The sequence below is a fragment of the Atractosteus spatula genome, chromosome 18 (assembly GCF_055471065.1).
Source record: "Atractosteus spatula isolate fAtrSpa1 chromosome 18, fAtrSpa1.hap1, whole genome shotgun sequence".
NCBI lineage: Eukaryota > Metazoa > Chordata > Actinopteri > Semionotiformes > Lepisosteidae > Atractosteus > Atractosteus spatula.
In genome coordinates this window covers 3,904,993-3,932,500 of record NC_142723.1, presented here as the reverse complement: position 1 = coordinate 3,932,500, position 27,508 = coordinate 3,904,993, and the positions used below count along the sequence as shown (strand labels likewise).

At 37.2% G+C, this 27,508-nt stretch overlaps 1 protein-coding gene across 24 annotated transcripts in view; it reads right to left on the bottom strand.

Annotated features, from left to right (window-relative positions):
* rbfox1 (RNA binding fox-1 homolog 1) overlaps window positions 1-27,508 on the bottom strand; it is a 648,127-nt gene that overhangs the window by 5,407 nt on the left and 615,212 nt on the right. For 11 of the 24 annotated variants that reach the window (XM_088936368.1, XM_088936361.1, XM_088936363.1 and 8 more), the window contains 3 exons: window positions 21,277-21,409; window positions 16,239-16,281; window positions 12,708-12,772 (listed from right to left, as the gene is read on the bottom strand). In XM_088936368.1, coding sequence (XP_088792494.1) covers window positions 12,708-12,772; window positions 16,239-16,281; window positions 21,277-21,409 — 241 coding nt within the window. Of the gene's footprint in view, window positions 1-6,499; window positions 6,553-12,035; window positions 12,086-12,707; window positions 12,773-16,238; window positions 16,282-18,557; window positions 18,598-21,276; window positions 21,410-27,508 lie in introns of all 24 variants that reach the window. The other 13 variants (XR_016094401.1, XM_088936369.1, XM_088936382.1 and 10 more) reach the window with 8 other exon arrangements.

Genomic DNA, 27,508 nt, shown 5'->3' with positions numbered 1-27,508 from the left:
ACTAATTTAAGAACCATGAAGAAAAAAAGTGTTAATGATTATCCATGCACTCAGCAGCAGAGTTGGTCAACATGAAAGGAGCGGACTGTGAAACCGAGTGTGATTATGCTTATCTTTGATACAAAGCAACTGGGAAAGTAACTTTCTTTGTGTGTAACATTATGTGAAATGGATATATATCACTCTGGCTAATTAGATTCACTATTTTTCAGTAGTTCATAGCAACTTTTACTTTAATGAATGATCTTCAGACTTCCAGAAAAGAGGAACCTTACACTATAAATACATTAATGGGTCTGGGCCATTAAAAGAGCAAAAATATTTGACAAATCAGAAGTTAATTACAAAATTATTTCTTCCAAGTCTATCTTCTGTGCTCTCAATTTCATTATTGTCCACTGAACACCCAATGTCAAAACAAACGTCAAACTACTTACTGAGACTATATCTCCTTCAAATGAAATACACTAATGTTAAACTGTTAGTTCATTCATGGCACACAAAATGCACAAAGTATGCAATACAAATTGCAAATCATATATAATTTTTTTAACATTTATGGGATTAATTCTTATAATGCTTTATGATGAAACTAACCATTTGTTTCAAAGGTGAAGTGTCACTGTGATTTGTGTCATCCAGCCCTGCTTCCCTAAAGCAGTAAAGGTATTTGCTCCAGACAGATCTGATTTTCAAGAGATGCTGTTTCAATTTGAAGAGCTTTTATAAGCTTGAAATATGTTCTTTTCCTCAAACTAAATGTTGTCTAGATCAGCACTTTCCAAATCATACTGTACATTTTCTAATTTGCTAACCAAAGACTACTGCTTTTAGTGGTATTAAAATAAAATTCAAGGAACACGACAGCAATATTATGGAGATATATAAGCTGATAACAGTAACTTTCTTACAAAAGAAGCCTGGTCTACTGATTTCTGTATAACTGACGATGTAAAAACCGGTATCAGTTTAGTGCAACAAAAGCTTCAAATGGAAATACATTATCTCAAACTGCAATGATAACCTATTATTTGAAGCTACTATTCTCTTTAGCTGCTATTACACAGTAGGCTAACCCTTTGGACAAAAAGATTACTGCCAAAGATCAGATTATTTCATTTTTTTCTGCATGCTGAACACTAAAGGAAATTACAGTACATATTGGATTATGTCAGATCTTGCAGAAACAGAGATACCCATAAGAAATCTATGATAAAATGGTAATGAAAGTCAAGTAATGACTAAATTTGTGTAGCTAAGATTATTTTTCATTATATAAAATCGATTTTAAGTAGATTTTTTTAATTTAACATTTTAACACAGCTACATGGTGCAACACATTTTCAATGGGAAACCAAAATAAAAAAAAATAAATCCAAATTCCTTTTTATACATTACAAGTAAAAAAAAAAAGAAAAAAAAGAATAAAACATTTGTGAAGTATGCTCACATAAAACCAGTTTTTTTTCCATTCTTTTAACTTAAAATGTAAAGATGAAGCTATGCACTTCTGCACTCAGTGTTACTTAAGCATAAACTTTAGAGATGTAAGGAAGGCTTTCATGTTTCTGTGCTCAAAATTAGGTGTGCTCCTTCTAAAATACGTGACACTATTTCAGAAAAGTTACATGTTTATATGAAGCTGGACATCCCCATCAATACCATGAAAAAAATAAACAAATGTGACTTAATTTAATTATTTCAGAATTATGTGCAACAGCATTCTGCAAGCGCTTTGCTCCACTAATTATAGAAAGCCAGAGTCAAATCACCACACACTCCCAATATTCTCATGACTACCGCGGATGATACGTCATTCTCAGCCACGATCAAAAGATCCTCAGACATTTTGTACTTACAAATTATAAAACCACCCCCTGGCTCAGCTTAATCTTGTCATGCTGTCACATTTGACTGGCCATGTGAAATGACCTAAAACTGTTCGCACAAGGTGGGCAAGCTGTCAGAACAATAATGGCAGGCAGACTGGGAGAAGGCTGCTACTGTTTTCTCTGGCTCAGAAGAAAGGCAGGAAGGAAAGGCTGCCGCTGGGGAAGAACGCAGCTAATCCACGTGTTTACAGATCTTATTAAACTGATTCCAGGGTGTGATGATCGTCTTTCTTTTGTTTCTCTTTTAACTGCAGCCACCAGCTGAAGAAAAAAAAACGGCAGTGATGCAGTTCTTTATGAGAAACATGTTTATATAAAAATACAGCACGCTTCATTCTAGAATTAATTCTCCTTTATTCTTTTTCAAAATGTGACAAAGTGAACTGATTTCCATTGATTTCCTGTGCTTTGTGCACCTACAGACAGTTGAAGGAAAGCCTCTTATATACAGAAACATGGCTCATAGGCACCCGTCATCTGAAACAATGTTATTCACAAATCTGGTAAGTCTGATAAATATTGTTTTATTATATTAGATGTGGCAGCCATCTATGAAACCATGGACTCCTTTTTATTCTTTTGTCTGAAACTCAATTACTGCACCAAGAATCCTTTCTACATTTGTTAGAATGAATAAAAAGCACAGTATAGAATTCCTGAAATGGGACACAGTAAACTGAATATTGGTAAGAACTGCTACACCTCTTCTTTTATACAGGAAACAGTTTTGTGAAGTTTCAGCTTAGCCTTTGTCTCTTTCTACCCTCACAAAACAATATAACTACCACCAAAGTATCCATGGCCTGTGCCCTGTTAAACAAACTTGATATCTCCAAGAGGCATTAAGGACATTTTCATTCACTAGGGAATATAAATGTCTGCCTATCTTTACTTACTTCAAATTGTGTGGCACACTACAATATGAATCAGATGTTAAAGAGTTGGTGGTGAAATATCACAAGAAAAGTTATTTTTCTATATTAGAAAAAACTCAAATTAAAAAAAAATGGCATCAAGAACAACAAACATCCCTTCCCTTAACTCAGAAAATAAAAGCCCACAATTGCCTCAGCTGTCTGTGACTTAACCCAGCTTTCTCATTCTGTGCTTTCAGAATGCATGATTGGCAGGAAGGAGCTGGTCCCACAAGGTCATGTGATAAACCAGACTAGGTTATCTGCACTTCTGGGCCTAACAAAGGTGGCTGTGGGTTTTGGACTTGATAAGAACCAATCAGAAAATAGGATGCTGCCTGTCAAGTATCTCATTTACATATTTACTTGCTCACTCTGATTAAGAAGCTAATCCGCAGCAGATTAGGTTATGAAGTGCTATTCACTGTACTGTCTGCTTTTTTTAACTTCACTGCCCATCCTGGTCTTCTTTATTTGACCTACGTTATCTCTGTTTACAGGGACAGTTTTAATTAGTTTGCATTAAGTCTATTCAGAGATCAAACTATGAATGTGTAAACGGTACTGTCTCGAAGCCCGAACAGGTGACTCCAAGGTTACAAATGGTGGGAAACATAGCAAATATTGCAGTTATATGAGTGTAAAGAATGATAAATAGTTGAGCCAACAGTTCTTTTGGAAAACTAAGGGAAAATGTGTAATTAAATTGCAGAAAAAGCAAATAGGATTAAATATGTAATATGAGCTAGGAAATGCACTTTAAAGCCTCATAGTATACAATAAAATTATTTAATAACTTTGCACACAAAATTTTGTTTTGTAAGTAGTCTTAATATGAGATACTCCACACCATTTAATTCTTAAAATTCTACATCACCATGGTAAAGGGAAAGCAGATTGACATTAATGTTATTTCACAAGACATAAACGTTTCTGAAAGTGAATTCATACATGTGAAATGAATTTCTGCTGGCCATGCTACAAAAAAGGCGAGAAGAAGGTTTTCAGACATGTATTTGAAAAAAAGGTCAGTTATTTCTTTATTGCAAATATCGATGAAGAAGAAGCATACAGTAGCTTGAAGAAAATGAGATAAAGCTTTGCTATGCATTTTTAGTTAACCATCATCGTGGCCTTTAACCGTGTTTCTCAACTGCTAGTTAGGCAATGTAACAGGGCATCAATTTCAAGAAAACTAATATGCTGTATTAAGAACTAAAATATATTCATGTCTTCTACTAAGCAGCTCAAATAACCACTAAACGTAACAGAGTGAATGGACAATAACCATCTTGATAGCTCTCTTTTGAAAAATGTACTCTTCCTTGGAAACTACATTTGTTCACAAATTTCTTACGTGTATTAAAACAATATAATACTCTCAAAACAGTGAGACATTAAGCATATTACCTACATGTAAGCTGCATAGCCTTCAGACTTTTCGTAAATCAAAGGAAGATAAGATCAATAATGGCCAGTATCCATTTCGTTGAGTTGCATTAAGTGATATAGTCTTGAAAAACAGTTTAAGAAAACAAATGGCAACTTTAAAACTCCTTTTGCGTTCTTCAGTGTTACCCAAAAAGAAAAATTAATGAATGCCACTTGCTGGGAAAGTAGGATTTTACTGCAAGTGGCCCAGAGAGAAAAGGTCATCTCCCTTCCAGGAAACCTCCGATTCTGCTAGCCTGGTGGAAATCACCTGATCTGCAGGACTCAGATTTCCTCACCTGTATCACCTTTTAGATCCCAGCAGGCAGAATCACACCTGACTCAACGATCCTAAGAAGCGCGTGTGGGGTTTAGGACTTGTTCGAACATGGAGTGGTACCCTTTTCACTTCCTTTGCCGGGACATAATGACATTAGATATTCACAGTACTACATTTTTAATACCAGCTCCCTCACCCTCCAGTGCTGTGCTGCAGTTTACAGACAATGCCCTTTTCTTTTCCTCCTGGCATTTGCACAGGTCTTCTGAGGGTTCGGAAAATCAATTTCTCTAAAGCCAGATATTTGGGGTTAAACTGCCCTAACACACAAGGGATCAGCAGAGGTTTAATACAAAAACGGGTTTGGAAATGGCTGAACCTTAGGGACTGCCTTCCATGCCCCCTCCCCACAAACTATATTATTTATTTCCACCTCTTTCATATATTATTAAGAACTCATGAAAGTGGAGCAATGATGTGCTGATGTACTTTATAGTTATATAAAAAGCAAAGAAAATGTCCTGAGAGGTTTGATGCTGAGCAGTTGTGCAGACTTTAATTCAGAAAGAAAGCTACTATTCCTTCAGACAGAATTTAAAAGAACCTCTGTAAACATGTCCTAGTTATTGTACTATTATTAGTAGTGGTATTAGAAACTGTAGCAGTCAGACTAGTAGCAGTACTGTTCATTTAGTGCTATTACTTCAACTATAGTTTACATGTATTTTCCAGCACAATGTATCATTATGTATTTGGCTGATACTTTTATCTAAAGCAACTTACAGTGTTCATTTATACAGAAAAGTGTTTTATTGGACCAATGGGGGAACAGTATACATTTCAAGGAAACAATAGCAGTGGGATTTGAACCCATAACCTTCCAGTTATGAGTCCAGGTCCTTAACCACTGCTCCACACTCCTGCCCCAACACGAGAATTATCTCAGAATCGACCCCTGTAGGGTCTCGCTAAAGCTTTGGGAATTATCACTGAAACATTATCTCATTCCCTCAGTTCATTCAATTTGGTTCAATCATAAAACATTCTGACTTCTTCTTTGTCAAAGCATTTTCTTAAAAGAGTTAAATTTCCATGGCAGGAACAAAGCATGAAGTAAATCTTGTGACCTGCCAATTAGCACAAGCTGCTCTTCGTGAACTTTCCAAATCTGCTCTAGTCATTCTGAGCTCTTCAAAAAAGGGTTAGAAATTCACAGCCCTTTAATGTCTGTAGTTTGATTATTCTAGTATTGTTGAAGCTACTGACGTGTAGACAGGTATGTAGCTACTGCTCTGTTTGCTCATTGTTAAAACTCACAAATGAAAAAACAAATGCTTTTTCTACAGTATCTGCCCACTAAGTGGAGGATTCAGTCTGGAGCACTGAGGTAAAACCGTTTTAAGGCAATCGATAAATGAAATGACATTGATGCATGAAAATACCGTACTTCAAAATTAATAAATTAAAACCCTAAGCCTTTTTTGGAGTAAAGTAGAAAAAACACGTAGTAAGTGATAGCAACCCCTTAAAGCCAAAAAAAAATGAGTATGTTTTAAAGGTAGGGAAGAGGGAAGAACATATTTGTTTGAAAATATGGCAATATGAGAATTTCCCAGCTCAAAAGATTATTTTTTAACAGGAAATAAGGTGCTTGATTGTTTCCCTATAATAGGAGTTGTGCCTCTCTGGAACTGCCAGATGGATGAGAGAAGAAATGGAGTGTGAATGTGCACTACCTAGCAGATCTTGATTCTCAAAATGCATGCTCCAAACAGCTTTGACTGGAAAAGGCACAAAAAAAAAACCCAAATAAAATTAACATGTTTGTCGAGGGGCATAAATAATAACACGGCTGTCTACAGCTGAGTCAGAAAGCCCTCGATATTGAGTGCTCTAAAGACAAAAAAAAAAAGAAAATGTAGGCTCCCTCGTGGATGCATCACAAAAATATCAGCGATTTTTTATTTATTTATTTTTTTTACCTGAAGAGGAGTTACAAGAAATTTCATCTGCTGCAACGAAGACGAATTGATTTCTGCAAGAGAAGATAAAATTCACAATACCGCTTGCTGACTGGGCACTGCACTGTGTGCCGACTGAGTGCATGTGAGAAGATGGGGAGAGGGGAGGGTGTCAGTTAATGGATGTAACTCGAGCAAAGGAACTCAAGTCTTACTGCAGCCTCATAACAATACGAGGCCACAAAGCACTATGGATCAAAAACATGCTGGGTCTGTTTGCATGGAGAAAGAAAAAAATAATCAAATATAATGGTAAAAAGAAAGAAAGAGCTGTGCACATTACACACGGTTAAACCTGTGTTTTACTTGTGACTCACTTATAAAATTTCTATGCTGCTTTAAAACCAACAATCTGAAATCCTACAAATACACATCTATGGCACAGAACAAAAGACTGTTTAATGCACACATGCATTTTACAGCGCAAACTATGATAAAAAAGGCTATGTGCACAAAGGAATCCATGCATCTTAAAAGAGTGCATGCTTATTGCTTATTCAAATAAGAAAAAAAACAGCCTTGAGATCCACTGACCTACGGTTGAATGATTAATAATGGGAGGGTCTTCACAAGTTACTGACAGACTCCACTAAACATTTTGTCATGTCTGATACTCAGAACAACACAAACCTTAGCCATATGACACATGCACTTTTTCTGTGTTTGAAACTCACAATATAATAATACAGTAAAAGTATGGTTGTACATATGTGATTAGTTTTCATAGACGTGTCTATGAACAATGCTAAATTCTGATAATATACAGTAACATGTTCATACATAACATTTGCATTCTGTTTTTTTTTAAAGCAAAAATAGGTTGTTTTATCTGTCTGGTCAAAACAAAAAATACCAACATATCTAATAAAAATACTGATATTAAGACCACTTTTTTCTTTTTTAATTGTAATGAAAATATTTTAATTTATAAAGCTGCATGACTTTCACATTAACAGGTGAGACTGCAACCAGGCCCAAGATTTTTAAAGCTATGATTTATGCACAGCCTGTTGCTCACAGTGAGTGACTTAAATGACTGCTATATGGTACAGTATTTGAACTATGTTTTAGGACCCTTTTGAACATCACTTAGTACCTCTGGGATCCTACATGAATAGTAGTGCACAGTTAATGCACATGGGATCTCTGAGTTTTCATTGAAAGCTCTCTTATTTCCATAGCTACTCAATGAAATATTTCGTTTTAAATGTTTCATAGAAAAGCACGTGCCTGAGACTCCATTCGACTGGATTAGATAAGGATCCAAGATTCATAAAATGCCAACACTGTCAAAAAGGAAAATTGCAATATCTACAATGCAGAGCAGTTTACAAAATAAAAACACATACTAATCTCACAAACAGGCAAAAACTGAATTTGTGAAAGGGTTGATATTGGTATTGTCTTCAATAACAATGAGTATGTTCCTGATTTTTTCAACTGCTGTAAAATTGTCTCTGTACAAATGTTCATTTTAGCATGCATAATAGTGAGGATTAAACATAATTATCATAGCGAACATAGATTAAACAGATGAAAAAACATGTTTGACCATCAACTTATTGATTATGAAAACTAATAATGAGACACTTTCATGCGTGAAGGTTACGATTTTAAGCTAAATACTGTAGCAATAACATACAACTGGCGTGCCTCAGTCGACTACTTGAAAGAACATCTGCAATTACCATAATACAATGGATTGGCATTACCTCCTGGCAGGTGAGTCAACAATATTTGAAAAAAACGTCTGATTGAAAAACAAGAAGCTATGGCTTTTGGCCATTAGACAATAAAGGAAATACCAGCTGTGTTTTTTTTCCCGGGTAATTCAGTTAATGCATTCCTAGAAAGCATCACTCTCTTTTTATTGCCTGTCCGTGGTGTTTCAGTTTTGAATCATTTATAATCTCACCATGAGTAAGGCAGGAATTTAAATGATGTCATTGTAAATAAGAGTTTAACTATGTGGCGTACTGAAAGTTGACCCTCTACTGAAAACAAATGTACTAAAGCACATGAGAGTTTTGTTTGTAGCCATTCTTTTTATTAATGGCAGTGTTGTCAGAGTCCAGATTTCTGATTCGGACACTGTCAGGTCAAATACTGAACAAATAACAACAAATTTATCTCATGGAGATCACAGTTCCAGTTCTTGTGTTTTCTGAGGAGAAGTGTAGTAGTGGCCAGCTTTGCTCTGAGACATGCATTCACATGCATTCACAGAACATCCCCAAAACTACAGAATACTGTATATACTGTACATAGGCCAAAAGGCACAATGTGCATATAAGAACAACTTTCAGTTTACATCACAGTATAATCAGTCTTGCTTTGTTTTAAGAACTTAATATTTAAGTCTAAAGACATTCTGCGGTGGGCCAGTCTAGATTTAAGAACCTTTTGCTTTTCAATTAAAACAATCAGTAAAAATTGAGCTGTAATTCTGAATTTTTATATTCTGCTGTAAGAGAAGTAGCCTATAGTGCATAAAGAGGAAAATTAATTACTGTATAAATCTCCTGTACAATTCAAGAGTCTGCTCAACAGTTTCTTTTATTTTGAGATATACAGTATATGTGATCACTAAATTATAAGGTTTTTCAGTTTACCTCTTTTTCAGTCAGTCGGGGACATTAAGGCATTTTCACAGTGTCTCAATAGGCACATTTGCCAAATTAGGCAAAATTATTAATATTTTTATACAGGTCAGCAAGATTCACTAGACATTTGTAATTTACATGAAGTGTTATGAATCTAAAGATTTTAATCCAACCTTGATGCTTGCAAAGTTTTCACCTAATTTTAGCACAGCTCATAAATGCAATCTCTAAACTAACAAGTCTCTGAACACTCCCTCTCAAACCATTTCTGCCATTATAATCTACAAAGAGCCTTTTCAGTTGAATTAAACCATTTTTAAGGGAACAGGTCAGGTCAGAGTAAAATTAAAGAAAGGAGATGTTGAAAACAAGGAAGTGTCTTTCCAATAAAGTCTGGAGGCAGAACAAATTTCAGCACCCTTAATTTCACAACTGTAATAGTGTTTTTAAAACTACCATACAGCAGAACGAAAACCACAGAAACAACTACTGACATGACATTCGTAATACCAGGAAGTTATAAGACACATATAAAGGTAAATGTAATAAAAATGATTAAGTTTCTAGGAAATAAAGACCTTAGTGTGTTTCTGACTGACAGTTCACAGGGTACCCAAACCATAACTTACCTGATCTCTACTGTCCAGCTCAGAGGACAACCAGAATCCACACACAGTACATCTCTCACAAACAGAAACCTTACAGAATATTAGGACAACTCTGCAACTCAAGGGGAAGATCAGATCTAAACTTTACAGTCCATGAAGTCTGCCTGTCATCAGGGATCTGAACTTGACGCCACTTTCTTGGAACTAATTTCCTTTTTACGGACTGCATTATAGTCTTGCTTACAGGAACCATTACCTAAATTGTACTTTTGAAAAAGCATCTGACTTAATTAAATCCAGAAAATTTCAATTAAAGCATTTTATACACCATCAAAGATGCTGTCATCTCATTTTCAGACACTTTACATATTAGATTGCAAACTGGACTAAAACAGCATGCCAGATATTGAAACTAGTGCAGGTTCTTGAACTATAATGGCCACTGTTCAAACTGCAATTTTCATGCAGACATTTGTGTTGTCCAGACTTAAACACAGAGAAACACTTCTGAAATTCTCCTGCTTGAATAGACTGCACTAGCGTTCCATGGGTCAAGCAAATCAGTCTGCAAGTTTAACAGCAGGAAAAAGTGATTAAACTGCAACTTCCTCTGCTCAAAACTCAAGTGTTTCTTCCTGAGCTACACCAATAGAGGGTGTCTCACAAGCTGCTAGTTTTGCTAGGTATTAAGAAAAAACATGACAGAAAATAAATAAAATGATATCCCTGAAAAATGAGCACCAACATTACAGCTCAGTACATGAAAGTCCTACTAGTTAAATGCAGCTCCCACCAGAAATGCACAAAAACAATACTAATACACTAAAAAAATCACAACGGACAAAATAATTGCAATACTTGGAAGTCAAAGAAATTAACAGCACTCGAAAAGAAGTACACATTTTTGATTGATAGCTACACTTACAGCACCTTTATACACTTGGAAACTACAAAACTACAATGAACATAATAATGTTGTTCTAAAGTTCTTTATCTTGTTCTTGTAAAAAAGTAAATGATAACTGTGTACTTAAAGTAATGGTCCTCCCTATATTGGAAAAATATAGTTGATACAATAGTGAAAAAAACTGCAATTACAGTTACAGTTAATGATACTCTGCTTTGAAGGAAATCTTATCCATTAACTGCTGGAACCACAGATCTCCCAGTGAAAATCTACACCACTGCACTTTTATTAGGTGGGTCAAATACAAATGTTTGCTAACACCGCCATAATTCCTCAAAAACTTGCATGCAAGACACTGATGTGGCATGCAAGATTACAGCCAATGAAATCCAAGGATCTATTACAGTCTTGCATGCACAGAAAAAAAAGAAGAAAAAATCAAAAGCAATAATACACCTTTTTTAGGTTTCCTAATCTCGCATACAGAAATATACCGTATCAGCAGCTGCCCATGCAAGATGAGAACTGACCAGCAAGACTTTTACTCTTGCATGCAAGCTAAGTAGTCAGGCTTTTGAATCTTGCATGCAACACCAAAGCCAATCTTCAGACTTTCTGACCTTACATGGCACTGTACACAACCCAATAACTGACCTTGAAGGCTTCCTTATTTTTAAATTAAAAACTAACTTCTTTTTCCCATTTCTTGAAAGGAAAAGAATTCCAACAGCAAATAAATAAAACCAATCAACGTGAATATAAATACAAATTGTTAGGATTTCCATATGTGGAACAGCACTTTGTACACGAGACCTAAAAACAATTGTATCCATACAATAGAGTCATTGGAATAAAATTAAATTCAGTTGTATTAGATACAAAAAATAATGTAATTTAATTAATTTAATATCTTATAAGCAACATACGAATGTGTAACTCATAATGAAACAGGAATAATATTCTTGTACGTTTACTTAACATCTGATCGTTAAGCAACCTTTTAGCCTACAGTATGTCATATTATTTTTTCTAAAACAAAGGGATAAGGAGAACCGTTCCTCCCATGTTCTAACTTGTGTATTCACTTTCATCAAAAGCAGAAACATGAGTCAAGTCAGCAAGTAGAAGGAGGAGAATAAAGTCCGGTAGACACAGATTTCAGCAATGCGATCACAGGAATTAAGAGAAGACAAGAGGTGGAACCAGAAATAGGAGCTGGTAATCAGAGTCAGGCTCTCGTTGGACCTAATACTTTGGGAAGTGCTCCGATATGTTTAGAAACCCCTGAGATTGGCTGGCTTATCTTCCATGCAAGATTGTACCAAACCCTAAGATTTCATTGGCTGCAAACTCCTGCATGCAAGGCTTGTCTGACTTACAGCAGTGCTGGCCCCTCATACACAAGTGTATATGCGTGTTCGAACCACTCCTCCAAAGTGATGACATTGACACCATTTAGACAACACAAAAATGATTACAAGTTCAACTTAAAGGCTGCCCATATGCAAAACCTGCTTTAAATATGTATAATACTGTACTTTTTTATTAGCCAGTGCAATTGGAATGTCAGTATGTTCTGGGTAATTCTCAGCTGGGCAATGCAATGGGGGCAATAAAATATTTTTTACATTGCTCTGCATGGTATTAACACCCTTATTTATCCTCATACCCTTTGTGTATTTATAGAACTATTAAGTCTTTCACTGTTAATTAGCCAGTTACAGCTGTTATACTATTCAGCGGCTGTATATTAGTCAATTACTGTATATTTGCTGCGCCATCTTAATTGACCTCATCTGCCAATTATATCCCGATAGGGAACAGAGTTAGTGTAATGGCCTTTCAAGTACCCCGCCCCCCCAAAAAAAACAAAACAACTGAAAGCAAAGAACCAGGATGGAATAAATGCAGGTGCACAAGAAGGTTGGTAAGCAGTCTGAAACAGAGTGAGAACAACCGTAAGGACAAGCTGTGTGGGTTCGTGTGGAGTGGTCTGGAAACTGTGTCCCTGTGTCTGCCGGTGAGGTGCGTAGTGTGGACTAGTGACTTACCTGTCACTATAGGCAGCTGCAGTGGCGGTGGCTGGCTGGGCGTACCTGTAGGCAGCGTAACCACCCTGAAAAAAAGGCAAAGGACAAAGACGGGCTTGAGCAATGTCTTCCCTTCTGCTTTCTTTCTGAAACAATCCTTGTCAGTTTTTCAACATTTCTGAGTCTTTACCTGATTACACTTTCTGAAAGGAAGGCAGAGGTATTACTCAGCTGCCTCTTCTCCTGTTCTGATACTGTATATATATACTGCACAAAAAGCACAAAGACGTGGCTACATAATATTCTGTATGTTTCCAAAATTTGGTAGGCGGTTATCTTAGCCACCATGGTTAAAACATGGCGAATCTGCATGTTCAACCATCATGTGGGCAAGATTCTCAGTGTGCGTGTGCTTGCCCTAAGATGTCCTGGTGCCCGCTTGTTACCCTGGGCTTCTGGGATGAGCTCCGGGCTACTGAGATCATTGTCAGGAAAAAGTGGCTTTCTGATAATTGATGGATATACTGTACACAAATCTCAATAGCATTTCTGAAAACGTTCCTGGCTCTTAATTATTTAAGGCACAGCTTTTGAGGAGTGAAAATGTCTTTCCATCTTCTTCTTCAGATGGCCGCACTTCTAAAAAATATTTGGCACTGAACCGTTTAAAAAATGAACAAATAAGAACTTAAGAAAAGTAACGAATGAAATTAGCCATTCAGCCCATCTAGGTGTTTCGTAATTGCTAATTACTCCAATAAATTGGTGATCAAAGTTACACACAATATTCTAAATGAGGCCATATTATTGTATGAACAATTTTAACATGACATCCATGTATTTAATTCTGTCTGTTGACTACATCTCCTAACATTTTGATTGCCTTTTTAATTGCTTCTTCATGTTCCATTTCTGGGGCCCTGTGGGAATTTGCTCTGTGTTTGAAGATTGGATGATGCCTCCAAACTGTAGGGATCACACTCTTTTGCTTGTGTTCCTTAGCGCTCCATGTGGTGCAGTATGTGGTCAAAACCAAATGATCAATTTTCTTCAGTCCTCTCAGTCTGCACGCTGGTTGTGTCAGGCAATTTTTTTGCAGGCTTCCTCGGCCACTGATGAAAACGGTTTTGAGTCCTTCAGTCGCACTGTGGGACCCTCTTACTATCCCTCTCTGATGAAGACCCACACCCACTTGACCCCACTGTGACCCCATCCAGCAGGATGGAGGGCAACATTAGAACCTCCTTTATCTTTGAGAAGAGAGAGTGTCTCCCTGCATTAATCACAAATTCTCTGCATATGCAAACCATACTATCTAGATAAACTGTGATTTTTCTTTTTTTTTCTCCCAGGGCCTTTATGCAGATTTCTGCCACTGATTTACAAGAACCTAAATAAAACAGAAGTGTATATAAATTAGCACTTGCCAGGCGATCTGATGAGTGTTCTTTAAAAACAGATCATACATTCCGAGGAATTTCTTTAAAGCATGTAGCTTTGAATGTGTAGCTTTATGCTCATCCAAGAATGAGTGTGATATAGTTCAGATATATGTACACACAATGTGTATACAATATATATAATTATACTTTTTTAGAAAAAAATGAAATGTTGAAAAGCTGAAATATCGTCAGGCTTTGCCAGCTTAGCATTCGGATTGCACTGGTGCATTTGTTTGAGATGTTAATAAAATTCAGGATTAATTATGTAAAGCAGCTATTACAGAAGAAATAGGGTTTTCTAAAATGCTAATTTTATCATATGTAACAGTTACAGCAGCTGTTCAATTAAGCAAACAGGACAAACAAACGCACGCTGGAAATGAATCGTGTGCAGTGATGCATTGATTATCAAACTGTGAAAACAGCAGAGTTCCATGTTCAATGGACCACAGTGTTACATCAACCATTTCCAAAAAGATCTCAGCATGCCAATTAACAAACAGAACCCGGTCTCCACAGATAACGCAAACACTATTTACGTTCCAATTAGAACCTGATGCCCCATCATCCTTTGGGACAGCAGCCTGCTCTGTGTATGTTTGCAAGCTTAGTGATACAAACTGGGTAAAGAATATTAATAGAAAAATCCCCTGATTACTCAATCTTGCAGACAGAATCATCTCTGCTCTTTATCATTTGGTCACCATTCACCACAAGCTGTCATCTGGAGAAAAACCTCTTAGGCATCTGCATGTTTTCATTAAAGGTTAAATATAAAGCTTAATAGATTAGGACCTCTTTAAAAAATTCTCTGGATCTGAGGGTACACAGTACAGGAAAGTGCCCAATTGTCATTGTTTGAGACACTAAGAATATAATACATATTTAACCTGCAATCTTTAAAAAGAATCTATAAATCAGATTACTCTATATAATGGTGTTTTGATGTTTCCTGCATTTCAGTGCATTCTGCAATTTACAGGTTTATACAGGTAGGTTATGTCAGTGTATATTAGTACACATGTACTACTGTATGTGTCAATGTTAGTGTGAGGTTCCCTCTCTGTCAGTTGTACTACTGCTGTTTCTCACACTACTGATGATGATGACGATGCACTGGGTTCTTAAACTGAAGATAAGACCTGCCCTATAGGAGACAACACCACTACTTATATTTGAAAGTCTCATTCAGGACATGTAATTGGGTTCACATAATTTACTCTGTATTCCTGATACGCAGAGAGTAAAGGCAGTGTTAGTATTTAAAACAACCCCTCTTTGTGATCTTGCGCACGCCAGCTCTACTGCGACAGCAGCTGGGAGACCAGGAGGGGATGTGACTGAAGGCATCCTTCTCCCTTTCAGCCCTGCATTGCCTGTCAGAGCCAGGGACTGTGTGCACCTCGAAATCCTATTGTGTGCACCACAAAGGATGCAGCGGAGCACTGCATCGTCACATCTACCTTCTCTTTCAATTACCGTAGTCTGTTCCTAACTTTCTCTAACTTTTATTTTTAATTACATTTTTTTTTTATGGCTATGCTAAACCGAATGTTCTTATTTAAACAAATGAAAATACCCAAGCAAGATTTCATTGCTTTACTGTATCTTCCTTACTTATTCGGCTAGAAAAGACATTCCCCATAGTAATTCTGATCTCTAGGATTGAATGTTTTAAAGTTCCTACTGGAGTCACTTCACACTAGCGGGACTCCTGGCTTGCTGAGGTACAGATAACTGAATCTGATAGATGCTTTTGAAACCTGGAGCTAAACAGGCATTCCATTACTGTGAGTATAAAATCTATAGTCTAATTTGCAGAAAGAAAATCATTAATGATCAGTTCTGCTACAGCGGTTTGGTAATGTCTCGTACAAGGTCTGCAGAGATGTTTCATACTTATTCTCTGTTTGATGCTGTCTCCCACTAGTGTGACAAGTTCTCATTCAAGGCTATGGATGAACATGAGGTGCAGATGTCTAAGGGGTAATTTCAGAGCTGGCTGTTTTTTTTTTCATTAAACAATCGCCCAGCAGTTCATCTGTTAGTATGATTTCACAGCAATCCACATTCAGTGTGATGAGTCCTTTAACCATTCACTAATCCATACCTGTGGTAACTTATTGCCATACACAGGCTCTTGAATAACTACTCTATAATGAAACAGAAATAATGATTTGAATGCAAAAAATGAATAAACAATGAACCCATCAGACCATTCTCATACAAGCTTGCTCAGTATAATTGCATTTTAAAAATCACAATGAATTGTACAGTGGCCACTCCAATCATCACTTTAGACATAAGAGTAAAATATCATTAGCCATTTTTTAAAAACAACATATATTTATGAACAAAAAGTTACGAGTTACGTGTCATTATTTTAAAGACTTGTTTGGATTCATTTAGAATGCTTTATAAATAACCACAACATAATTGCATATTCAGTGTCTTTGGATTATTCTTCTAAAGGGAATCATTGCTTTTAGTCAGATTTGTGCCCAACATTGTATCAAATGTAACAGATCATTTGTGAAATACCTTTGTATTTGAATTGCGAGGTGAAACAACTACAGATAATTAAAGGTCTGTTACTAAACCTCAATATTTATGCTTCACCTGCAAAGAGGTTTTATTTTAATACGTGTCACAGATTGGAACACATCTAAATTTAGTTTCCCATTGGATGTCAGGACTAGAATCTATATTCCTTCATTTTACACTGTCACTTTTTAATTTCCCTCTCCTCATCAAAGATTTACAATTTTTAACTGAACGCTCAGCAAAGAATGATTTGTAATAAATATAAGTAATGTTTTCTAATACTTTCTAATGAATATTTAATGTTTATATCAATTTGAAGCAATCAATTCAAGCCTCAGTGGTACCCTGCTACTGGCAGATGTAGAAAGGGGACATTAGTTAAACATATTATGGTCATGCTGTTTTTAAATGTGTTTATTGTTTTAGACATTTGGCTTTGAGATTTCTTTCCTAAGCAGTTCATTGGAGAGATACAGAAGGATACAGAAGAAGCTGCTTCTCTTATTCTTCTCCTTCTTTTGGGATTTTCAATCTTATCAGTAGATAAAGTTACGGTATTAAATATATTAATATATATTGTTCAATAATGTGTATTTCTTATTTTGCAGACATCATTTTTTGTGGGACTGTTCATTTTAATAGATGTTTTGGTTCCATTTTCATTTTTCTTACTCAACTATCCTCAGATTGTGTATAAGGATAAGTTAGCAGTCCACACATCAAAAGAAACTCGAAACTGGATATACTACCGTGAAATACCACAGGAGATTTGCACTGTGCACATTTAACTTATTGTTGACCCGAACAGTTTCTTTTCTAATATTTACTGTGTGTGCTGAAATTAGTTCTTCATCTGCACAATTCCCATACTGATATTTATTTCATGTTACTTTCAATAATCAATCCACCAGGCCAGATGCACATTAACTTATGACAGTGGACTTGCAATGAATTCTAATGCCAAAGTAGCTATTTTTTAATAATCAGGTTGAGTTGAGTCCATTTACAGTAGGAAGATTTGTTTTTCAAGTTAATTTGTCTCTGTCATCTTTGGCATTTGCTATTTATGAGCATTAATGCATTCATGTCACTACTACTCTCAGAGCAGCTAGACATCTTCATTCTGTCATATATATACAGTATATATACTGTATGTGTGTGTTACACATAAATAATGTTCTCTCTCCCCGTATGATTAAAATAACTAGAATACATCCTGATGTGTGTTTATTTACTGAATAATATAATTATACAAATCTTTAGGATGTTTGTTGTTTCAACTTATTTTACATGCTTGACTACTCACACAATAGTTGTACCTGGAATGCTTGCAGCAAATATTTATTGTACTGTACATTGATTACTATGTTAATTTATTCAGTCTAAGTGCAGTTTTGCTTGCTTTCATTAATGTAATGCAATATGGGAGTCCAATGCAAAAATGCAGATTGCATTTTTGTTTGCATTTAGTTGCAAATTAAGCTTAAAAAAATTGAAAAAACAATTTAAAATTCAGCATAATGAACTGACTGATGAAGCATTCAGGAAGCTTACTTAAATAGCTGTATTGATTTAAAAAGGCTAGAATTAAAGAGTCATTTCCAAATGTAAATATCAAACCATAAGAATGACAACAATGCATTTTTGTTTAGTACTGTTAAGTCTTTAAAAGATTTTTTGCTTCAGAGAGAATTTGTATGATCTGGGTGGCCAACTGATGGAGTGAAGTAAAAAGGTCTTCCAGAATAAAAGATCTTTCACAGGATTCTTTCTGACAGACCAGAAATGGCAAAGAGAGCCAGCAAAGCTGTATCAGCCTAGCAAACTTGTAAGAGGAATGGCTGGGGTAATGTTCATGGACAGCATGCACATCATGAATACTTACATAAATATCTGCACCATAAAATCCATCCTGGTACACAACACTGGAAAGATGCACACACAGAGAAAAACATCCACGTTAGTGCACCTTCCCATGCAAATACCAACAACCCCTGCCCCGCGGGGTTAGTGTGGCTAACAGACACACAGGGAAGGAAACAGTGGACAGAAATCCTAGCACATTCCACAGGTGGGTAAGGAGGCTGGGAATTCCCGCTGCAGGGCTGGTGACAGGGAAAAGTGAAAGCATGGTAAAAAATACAGCAAAATGTTGCAACACGTGTAAAACATTTCTCCCATCTCCCTTTATTAATGTTAAGTAACAGCTGTGGCCAATATGAAGGGATATGGTGATGTGGTGTAACAGATCTGCTTGTTGGTTTAGACTTTTTTCTGAGTTCAGACTTTGCTTTAAAAACATTTCCAGTTAAAGTGCATTATTTCCAACAACTTTTGCACACAGAACTCCCCTCAACCTGCTGATTAAGACTTTCCTCCCTTATTTCCGACTAAACAGCTCTTAATGGGTGATCAGCTGATGATGAACAGACACAGGTGGCAATGACATTGTGTCACTCACTCCCTCAGTGAGTCAGCATTGTTTCTTCTGCTTAAGTCTAAATGGTAATATTTCAGCTACCATGCTGAATAAGGGCAGTCCTGAAACTCACTTATCACCACAACGTACCTACCATTTACAAACTTTACTCAGCATTTTAAGAGCCGAAGGTAGAATAGAAATAGATGAAGTAAATTAGCAATTGATTCAGGACTTTGGTGGAGCAAAAACCAGCAGTCACAGGGGTTATCCAGGACTAAGACTGAAAACTACAGGTCTGGAGTAATCCAGCAACATACTGTAGGAGATACAAATTGTTCACTTGATCTCGCATTGCCACTGGCTCAGGTCCACTGAGCAAGCCTGCAGTTGACAGCAGAATTCAAACCCATTGGAATGGCATAGTATGCCTTGCATTTCAGAGTCTACCACCCATGAGACTCATTTCCATAAAGGGAGAGCAGTACAAGTAAGAAACGCTTGTGATGAAAGTTCAGGAGAAGGACAAGAACCCAAGATTCGACCCTCCTCCACATTAATACCAGACATCTGATCTTTCCTCAACCCAGCAAGTCCAGCCTTGTAGGAGCTCCCTGACTCACTTTACTCAACTAGGCCAAAGGAGCTCATCCCTTTGGTCAGGTGGTCACACATCTAGCCAATCTAGCCATAAAGCCACCAGAAGCTCTAGTATTCGTGATACAGAACTCTGCAGAGCTTAACTCTATCTCCTGAAGTGTTCATAATCATGGCTTGGATTCTGATGGCATACCTTACATAGTGGAAGGTTTTCTGTCATCTTATTGGAAACAATATCAAGCAAAGTTCCATGTTCATGATATACAACATGCAAAACTGAAAATTAATTATTCTACTTCAATGTTAAATTGTTTTAAAATGATTGCACACTAATTAATCACTGTCCTCTCTGTTCAATGTAATATCCGATATAAATATGCCACAAAGTGAGAAATTAATCAATTTTCTTTTATGTGATTCAGAGCTCTTCTTTTGCTTGTGTGCTGTGACCTTTTAAACTATAAATAAATCCTTCTAATAAAGCTTAACAGAATGTAATTATGTGAGGATTGATTAATTAATAAGTAATACTATTTCCAAAGACTGGTATAGGAGCTGAAATATTTTTTATTTCTCTGGAAGACTTCATCGGATAAATTAATTAAATTAATTGACAGCTGTGCCTGGCTGCAGAAAGAGTTCCTCTCATTGCTAACCTGATCTAACCTGAAGCCTCCACCAGTGAGCTGGAATTCACATGTTATTCCAGCCAGTTAATGAACTGAAGTATTGAAAATAGAGTTTTAGTTACTTTCAAACTTCTCACATATGTTCACTGAGAAAATGTAGACATTCAAGTCAGCATTAAAACTTCTTTATGACATCAGAACCCTTACTGCATATGGAAATATCAGAAACCTCACTAGAAAATGCTAAATGTGTGCCTTTTGGTCTAATTTATCATGGAAGAATGGAGATAGAGGGGCTATTTGTAGCACATGCAGAGATCTTATGCCCATGGCAGTTTGATGGGATCCACATAGTTTAGTTTGAAATGAAACAGCCACCAAAATTTTCCTTATTTCCTTTAAGGGCTGGAAACTTTTTTGTGAAATGACAGAAATAAAATCACTTGGGGGCACAACAATTGCCAAACTGCTGACATAGCAAGAAGAAAAACTACTCGAAAATATATACTGTATATAGCATTCTAAAGTATCTGTATTTTTCCACTCTCACTAAATATAACCACTGAAGAAGTTAGGTGGGCTCACAGCAGAGAGATGGTTTGGTTAAAATGAACTCTACCCAGCCTCCTTAAGCACCAGATGCTTGCAGTCTTCAACAGAAAAAAAATATTCAACTGTTAAAGGGTTTCTTTTTCCACAGCATTCAATCTCTAAGAGAATTTACATAACAACATGTGACATATAAAATGCTTAAAGCCACCAACCATGACAGTACAAATTACAGTCATTTTTCATTACTCTGTGCAAGGTGCACATCTTCAGGCATTTGGATTGGTCGCATGCTGTGTCGGTTTCCGTGGCGAAGCAAGACCAGCATGCACTGCACCACACCCGCAGAAGCGTTGAGTCAGTGGGGCTGGGGTGTTAATGAGCGAGCTGGTTGGTGTGTCACTCACCCTCCGTAGGCCGGGATGGGGGGTGGAGGGGCAGCTGCCCGGAACGTGTTGTAGACCGTGCGCCCCCGCCCTCTTAAGTGGGCCCCTCTGTAGGCGGCCGCTGCAGTTGCAGCAGGATATGGGAAGCCTGGCACTGTAAAAGAGCAGGGAAAAGAGTACGGAACTTGAACCTTAAAACTCCCCCAGACTTCTGCTCAGTAGTTACATCAGACAAAAACATGACAGCAGTTATTTACAGCCAGAATATCCTCATTAACAATCTTTAAGGTGCTTCAGAAAGGTTTGTGTCTTAGTGGTTCTAACTTTACTCTTCTTTTCTGAAACAGAAAACTCTCTACGCCATCTCAGTCTCTTATGTGCCGTTTCAAATATGCATAAACATAGTTTTTCTGTGGAAAGAAAATGACTCAAGATTCACATTAAGGACTGAAATGAATGTTGTTTCCTGGAACAAAAAACTGTGATCAAGACATTTGTCTGAACAGCAGGGCAGTCTTCTCTAGAGAGGAAATACATTACAGTTTCTATAACCATAATGCAAATTTGAAATGTAATAACTTTATTACAGAAAATGAGGCACCATTCCCTTTACAACAGTAGGAGTTTCACTATCACGCTATTCTCAGAAACACTGAGAAAGTTAGTTTAGACCAAATGCAGTAACGTTCATGAATCTACTCTAACAATGATCTGGATTTCTCAGAACATATCATTCTTGATACCGTATTCCTTCTTTACACAGGAAATGTTCCTTAAGTATCAAAATTATATTTTGCATTTTTCTCCAAATATCATAATAAAGTATTGAGCTAAATCTTGAAGAAAACTATTGTGCACAAACCAATATCATGCAGCAAAAAAAAACCCTAAATTCTCAGCTCCCTAATTCAGACTGATCGTGTTGTTAGATTTGATTACAGGAGTATATACTGTATAGTTATTCTTAATTATGACTTAGCAACTGTCCTGTGAAATTGCCAAAATAGTTGAACAGCTCTGAAATCATTTTAATAAGAGGGTTTCCCTCAAAAATTAAAGCAGGCCCACACAATGAAAGACATTCTGCCATGTCTGATCCTGAGCTTGCTGAATGTTGTTGTAGGCTCCAATGCTCCTAGCACAATCAGTTGTATCTTTGGAATTTCAACAGCACACAATAATAATAATTTCATGAATTTCCATAATGCTTTTATCCCAGAGGATTTCATTGCGAACAGGGGCTTGCAATTGTTTTAGGTGAAGTTAAGACATCAGCTTGTACTAAGTAACCTACAATCTGGTCTTTTGTAAACCCATCAGTTTTTATGTCACATACTGTATTCTGTAAGTTTAAAGAAATGTATAAAAGCTTGCAAACCCTTTAGTTCAGCAGCTGTTTTGCAGTGCAATCCCAACTCTGCGTTGTTGTGTGCCAGCTCAATAATGTGCCTGAACATTCACTGGCCTGTGTCTGCATTCGCTAAAATTCCACAACACATTTAAATGATGGTACCTCCTTCAGCACAGAGTACCCACTTAACATACTGAGACATTGGTTTCGAAATTTTGCTCCTACTGGTCCACTGGTTTTCCTGAGGTTTCCCATTCCAGTACTATCCAGACTCAGCCTTGCTTAGCTTTTGAGATCTGATGAGATCATGCCACAATGTAGCAATGTTTTTGCTAATGATATGCACCTTTAAGATGAAATGCATCACACTTTTATCACACAACATTTCTGGTTTCACCGATTGTTCACTGGAAGGCAACAAATTGCATCCTTGAACATTCACTTAGGAGGGTTTAGATATTCTTTTCTTTAACAGACCTGTTCTCCAGACAAAACAGAAATCAATTGCCAGACAACTAACAAATAAAACCAAATAACTATCTAGGGAGCAATGAAAATTAAAATGTTTTTTTTATAAATGATTTTTACTATTGACATATCCCTGGAGTGGAAAAGCAGAACTTGCAATAAAGAAAATGCAGTGAAGTCAGGAAAACCACCTACTGTATAAAAAACTAATATGTCTAGCTGAATATCAGCCAGTTAATCTTAATAGGGTGATGACTGTTAGTAATGACACTTAAGAAGCTTAATTCAAGAGTGCGGTTAGTAGTGGTTTGGGGAGGGGTGGGTGGGGGGATGTACTTCAATTACACATATAAGTATTTCATCAGTTTAAATATTAAATTCTAATAGAAACATTGTACTGTAAATGGAGTTGATGAAAAATTGAAGGATGGGAAAGTGGCTTGCTGGCTCACAAAGGAGAATGCAGTTATTAATCTGTCCCATCTATTGTCACCTCGGTATTCAGCCCCTCCGGCTTAACAAAAACCCTTTTCTCTGCAATGAGCAGGCTTCTCACAGCAACTCTGTCTGGATTTAGATATTGAGATACAGCCTTGAAGCAGAAGTGCACACGAGGAAGCTGAGAGCACAAAGCTGTGTTCTACTTCTAAATAAGCAGGTGACAAAACCCATACACGAGCCTTCACTTGCTCAGTAAATAGACGATAATTTGTGGCAGACACCAAAGAAAGCTGCATACAAAATGTCACCCGAAAAAAAAAAATGTTTTCTCCATCTCAGCCAGATTCTTATTATTTTCCATCTGGAGTACGTACTCTTTGGAGCTCTGTTTCAGTTAAACATGTAGAAGCTATAAGAAGCCATGAATTGCTTGTTTATTAAGCAAAATGCTCTTGCAATGAGACTAACATCATGTGGGACAAGGCTGTATTTGTGACCAAAATAAGAAAAAAAAATCATACTACACAGTAATCTGAAATGATTACATGGAAATGACCTCAAAGGACGATGATGATACTACTTAAACATTCAAAGAAAATCTAATAATGCATTGTAATTATTTTCTATATTTTAAATCTATAGCACATATACAGTATATCCGCTTAAATAATAAAGGAATAAGATGTGCCGACTGGCTGCCTTTTGCTTGTAGACTGTTCTTATGTTCTTACATTTTATATTTTATTCTTACATTTATAGAGTATTTTTCCAGAAATGTGTCCGTGAACATTTCTGATACACACGCTCAGTATCAGTTAAATAAATCTGCTAGTAATGAAGAAGAAGATCGAGGAGGCAAGCTCGTCCATTTCCTGCGGTAAGCGCTAACTGTTCCCCTAGTGCGGGAAGGAAGATGTGCAGCAGGAAAGACTGCAAGGGGTGAAAACAGAACCGTAAAAGTTTTAGTGCTGAGGGACAGATTACAGCTGAGCAGATGCAGGGCCCAACAGGAGGTAGATTCTGCATCAAAGTCATAAAAGTATACAACCGCTTTATGGGATAATTATTTTTCTCATTTGTTTCCCGTTTACAGTTTCGAGGGAGAGGGCCCATATGCCTTTGGAAAGGTGCTCCATCACTGCCGAAAGATGCCGCGACCCCCCCTCCATCTCACAGCAAGCAGCCCCCTCTTTAAAATCAGACACCCTTAAACATTTATTTTACAAAGTAAACGTTTAGGCATGCAGCTAGGCGAAATATTCTGGAACAAATTTACTGTGCGCCGCTTCAGTTTTAACAAGGCTGATAATAAAAGTGATGTGAGCGAGCGGTGCTGGGCTTGAGTCACAGAGGCAACCCCCTCAGCTCGTCTTCGGCGTCGTGAAGGGGAGCACAGACGGATACAGCCACCACCGCTAGGACATATGGTCCTCTTAGAGAGCGGCGCGGTCGTTCTCGGCAGATTATCGCGAATTACAATGCTGTAAAACAACAAACGAGGGGAAAATGTGGAATAAATTGCGTGCAGTTCCTCGGCGTTGTTCCAGGAGACCAGACAGAAGGAAAATAACAGAAAACACCGAACCACAGTTATAATCCATTGGGTTTTGTGCCGCTTTTTCTGGTGTGGGTTACACCCCAAGTTCTACAATAAAAATACAGAAAAAAATACAGGTCACACCTGGGAATCGGTCATGTTGCATAAATGCATTCAGTCTCTCATCCTCTGTGTGGCACTGGGCCGATTCCATTGGGATTCTTTGTCGTGTAGGAAGATCAGGTGCCCAACACGCCCAGAGTACTATTTTACACTCGCCGACGAAAGAAGAAGAATGAGACGTCACAATTAAAAGCTAAAAAGCAATTCATTTACAACTGATACTTTCGGAATAGGAAGCACTTTTGGAATAGGAAGAGTTGCAAGAAACTGGCTTTCCAGTTAGGTAACTGAGGCCCAAACTCTGGGTTCCTTCAAGAAAAACCCAGACACATTTTCAATTCACTTAGCTTCTAAACTACCACACAAACAAGATGGGCCAATGGGCTCCACTCGTTTGCAGTCCTGAACGGGTGCCTGGCTGTTACTGCTGCCGCCCCACAGCTCGATTCTAAACTGTACCTCCGCCACATGTCTCTGGGTTCTGTGGTTTGCTCCCACACTGTGGTTAATGGACTGCTGCATGCACGTGTGGTGGTCTGGCGGCCTGTACAAAGTGTAGCCCTGTCTTGCACCCTGGACCTGCCAGGGAGGGCTATGGCTCTCTAAGGCTAAAGGGCTTCTCACAGCGGAAGGATGGATGACAGAAAAAGAAACAGAGAATAGGCTGGCCCTCCTATATTTTGGTCTCCACATGCTCCCCATCCAGAAACAATCCATTTTCTGGCTCATCAGATCGGAGAACTGTAGAAAGCTTTTTTTTTTCTTTGAAATATTGTCCGCTTTTTAAGATTATATTTGTGACACTGCTGTTATATTGTTATTGAACTGTATTTTATTTTTGTACAGGAGAGCAACTATTAATGTGCTTGATGTTTTTTTAACAGTACATTAGAAGCAAGGGGCAGCTTTCAGATACATCTCCACCGACCACTATAATGAGGGGACCGTGAGGCAGCAGTGGGCAGCCAGGATTAGGTATCCTGTGTGGTATTTGGCATTTTGCTTGTCTTTCAAAAAAAAAAAATTTGAGTATATAATTGGTTTATACATTTGTGCCCAAAGGAATGCAGATAACAGTGCATTGCTAAGCTTTTGTTTGTTGTGAGGATGCAATGCTTTTCATCTGCAGGCAAAGGCAAGAAAAAAGAAAATGAGAGACGCAGAAGAACCTGTGTAGCTCTTGTTTTTCAAGGCTTAGAAATATTATTTAAAGGCAACGGCCAACTATGACTTCTGTTCCATCATCTGATACTTTATCATCCGCACGCGCTTTATCACACATTAAACACACTTTTGCAATGCATTAAAAAAAGAAACGCGTAATTAATGTACAAGTTTAATCACCTCTCTACACATGTATGGGTAATTTTTCATTGTTCATTTCCACTATGTAATCTCCCACTCTGACATTACAGCAAAGCAAGGACCAATAAATCTGCTCTCGTTTGTTCTTTTAATATTCATTTTTCCAGGCTACAGCTGTTTGTTGCCTCCTTCTATTACGACATGCACGAGACTCGATAAAAACATTATGAAAGGCAGGCTGCGTTTCCTTCTCCGCTGCGCCACCGCCGTTTTTTTAATCTTCCCACATTTTTTTTGGGGGGGGGAAAGACAGTAGATGAGTCTAGGATTGTCTTCCCTACACGCTGTGTGTTGGGCAATTTGTGATTAATTACCTTGCTGCAAAATGACAAGGCAGAGAGAAATTGACACAGCCCTGATTAATTAACTTTTTATGTGAGGTAGTTGCTTGCAAAACAGAATGTGCAGTAATTGAATCCCCTTGCACATACTGCCTTCCTTCCGGTAAATAAGCTGATTATTCTAAAGTGTCACGCAAGACCAAACATTTTTTGTTAAAAAGAGTAGATTTTCAGAGCCAGGTTATTTAGATTTTTTTTTTTCACCCTGTTCAAAATAAGTTTTGTTTACACTTTGTATATGCTGAAATGTTCGCAATTTTACTAATGTCGTTATCAGCTATCATTAAGACCCAGATTGGTTACAGCATTCACACATTTAAATGTTACATTTTGGTAACAATTTAGTTTAGGAATTGCAGTTGACACATTTTAGTTCATAACAACCAATTGATAGCAAATTGTCAATTAATGAAACATTTATATTTGACAGCTGAGTTTTGTTAATAAACGTTATTGATCATTGGTAGGTACAATGGTTACAACTAGGTTATGAGCACACTGCCTGCTAATCTATTGCAGGTTATGAAGGATTTATAATCCCTATTATAAATAATATAAATAATAATGTATAAATGCATCCCCTCATCTACTATGTCATATGACCTTTTCAGCTACAATTCATCTTGT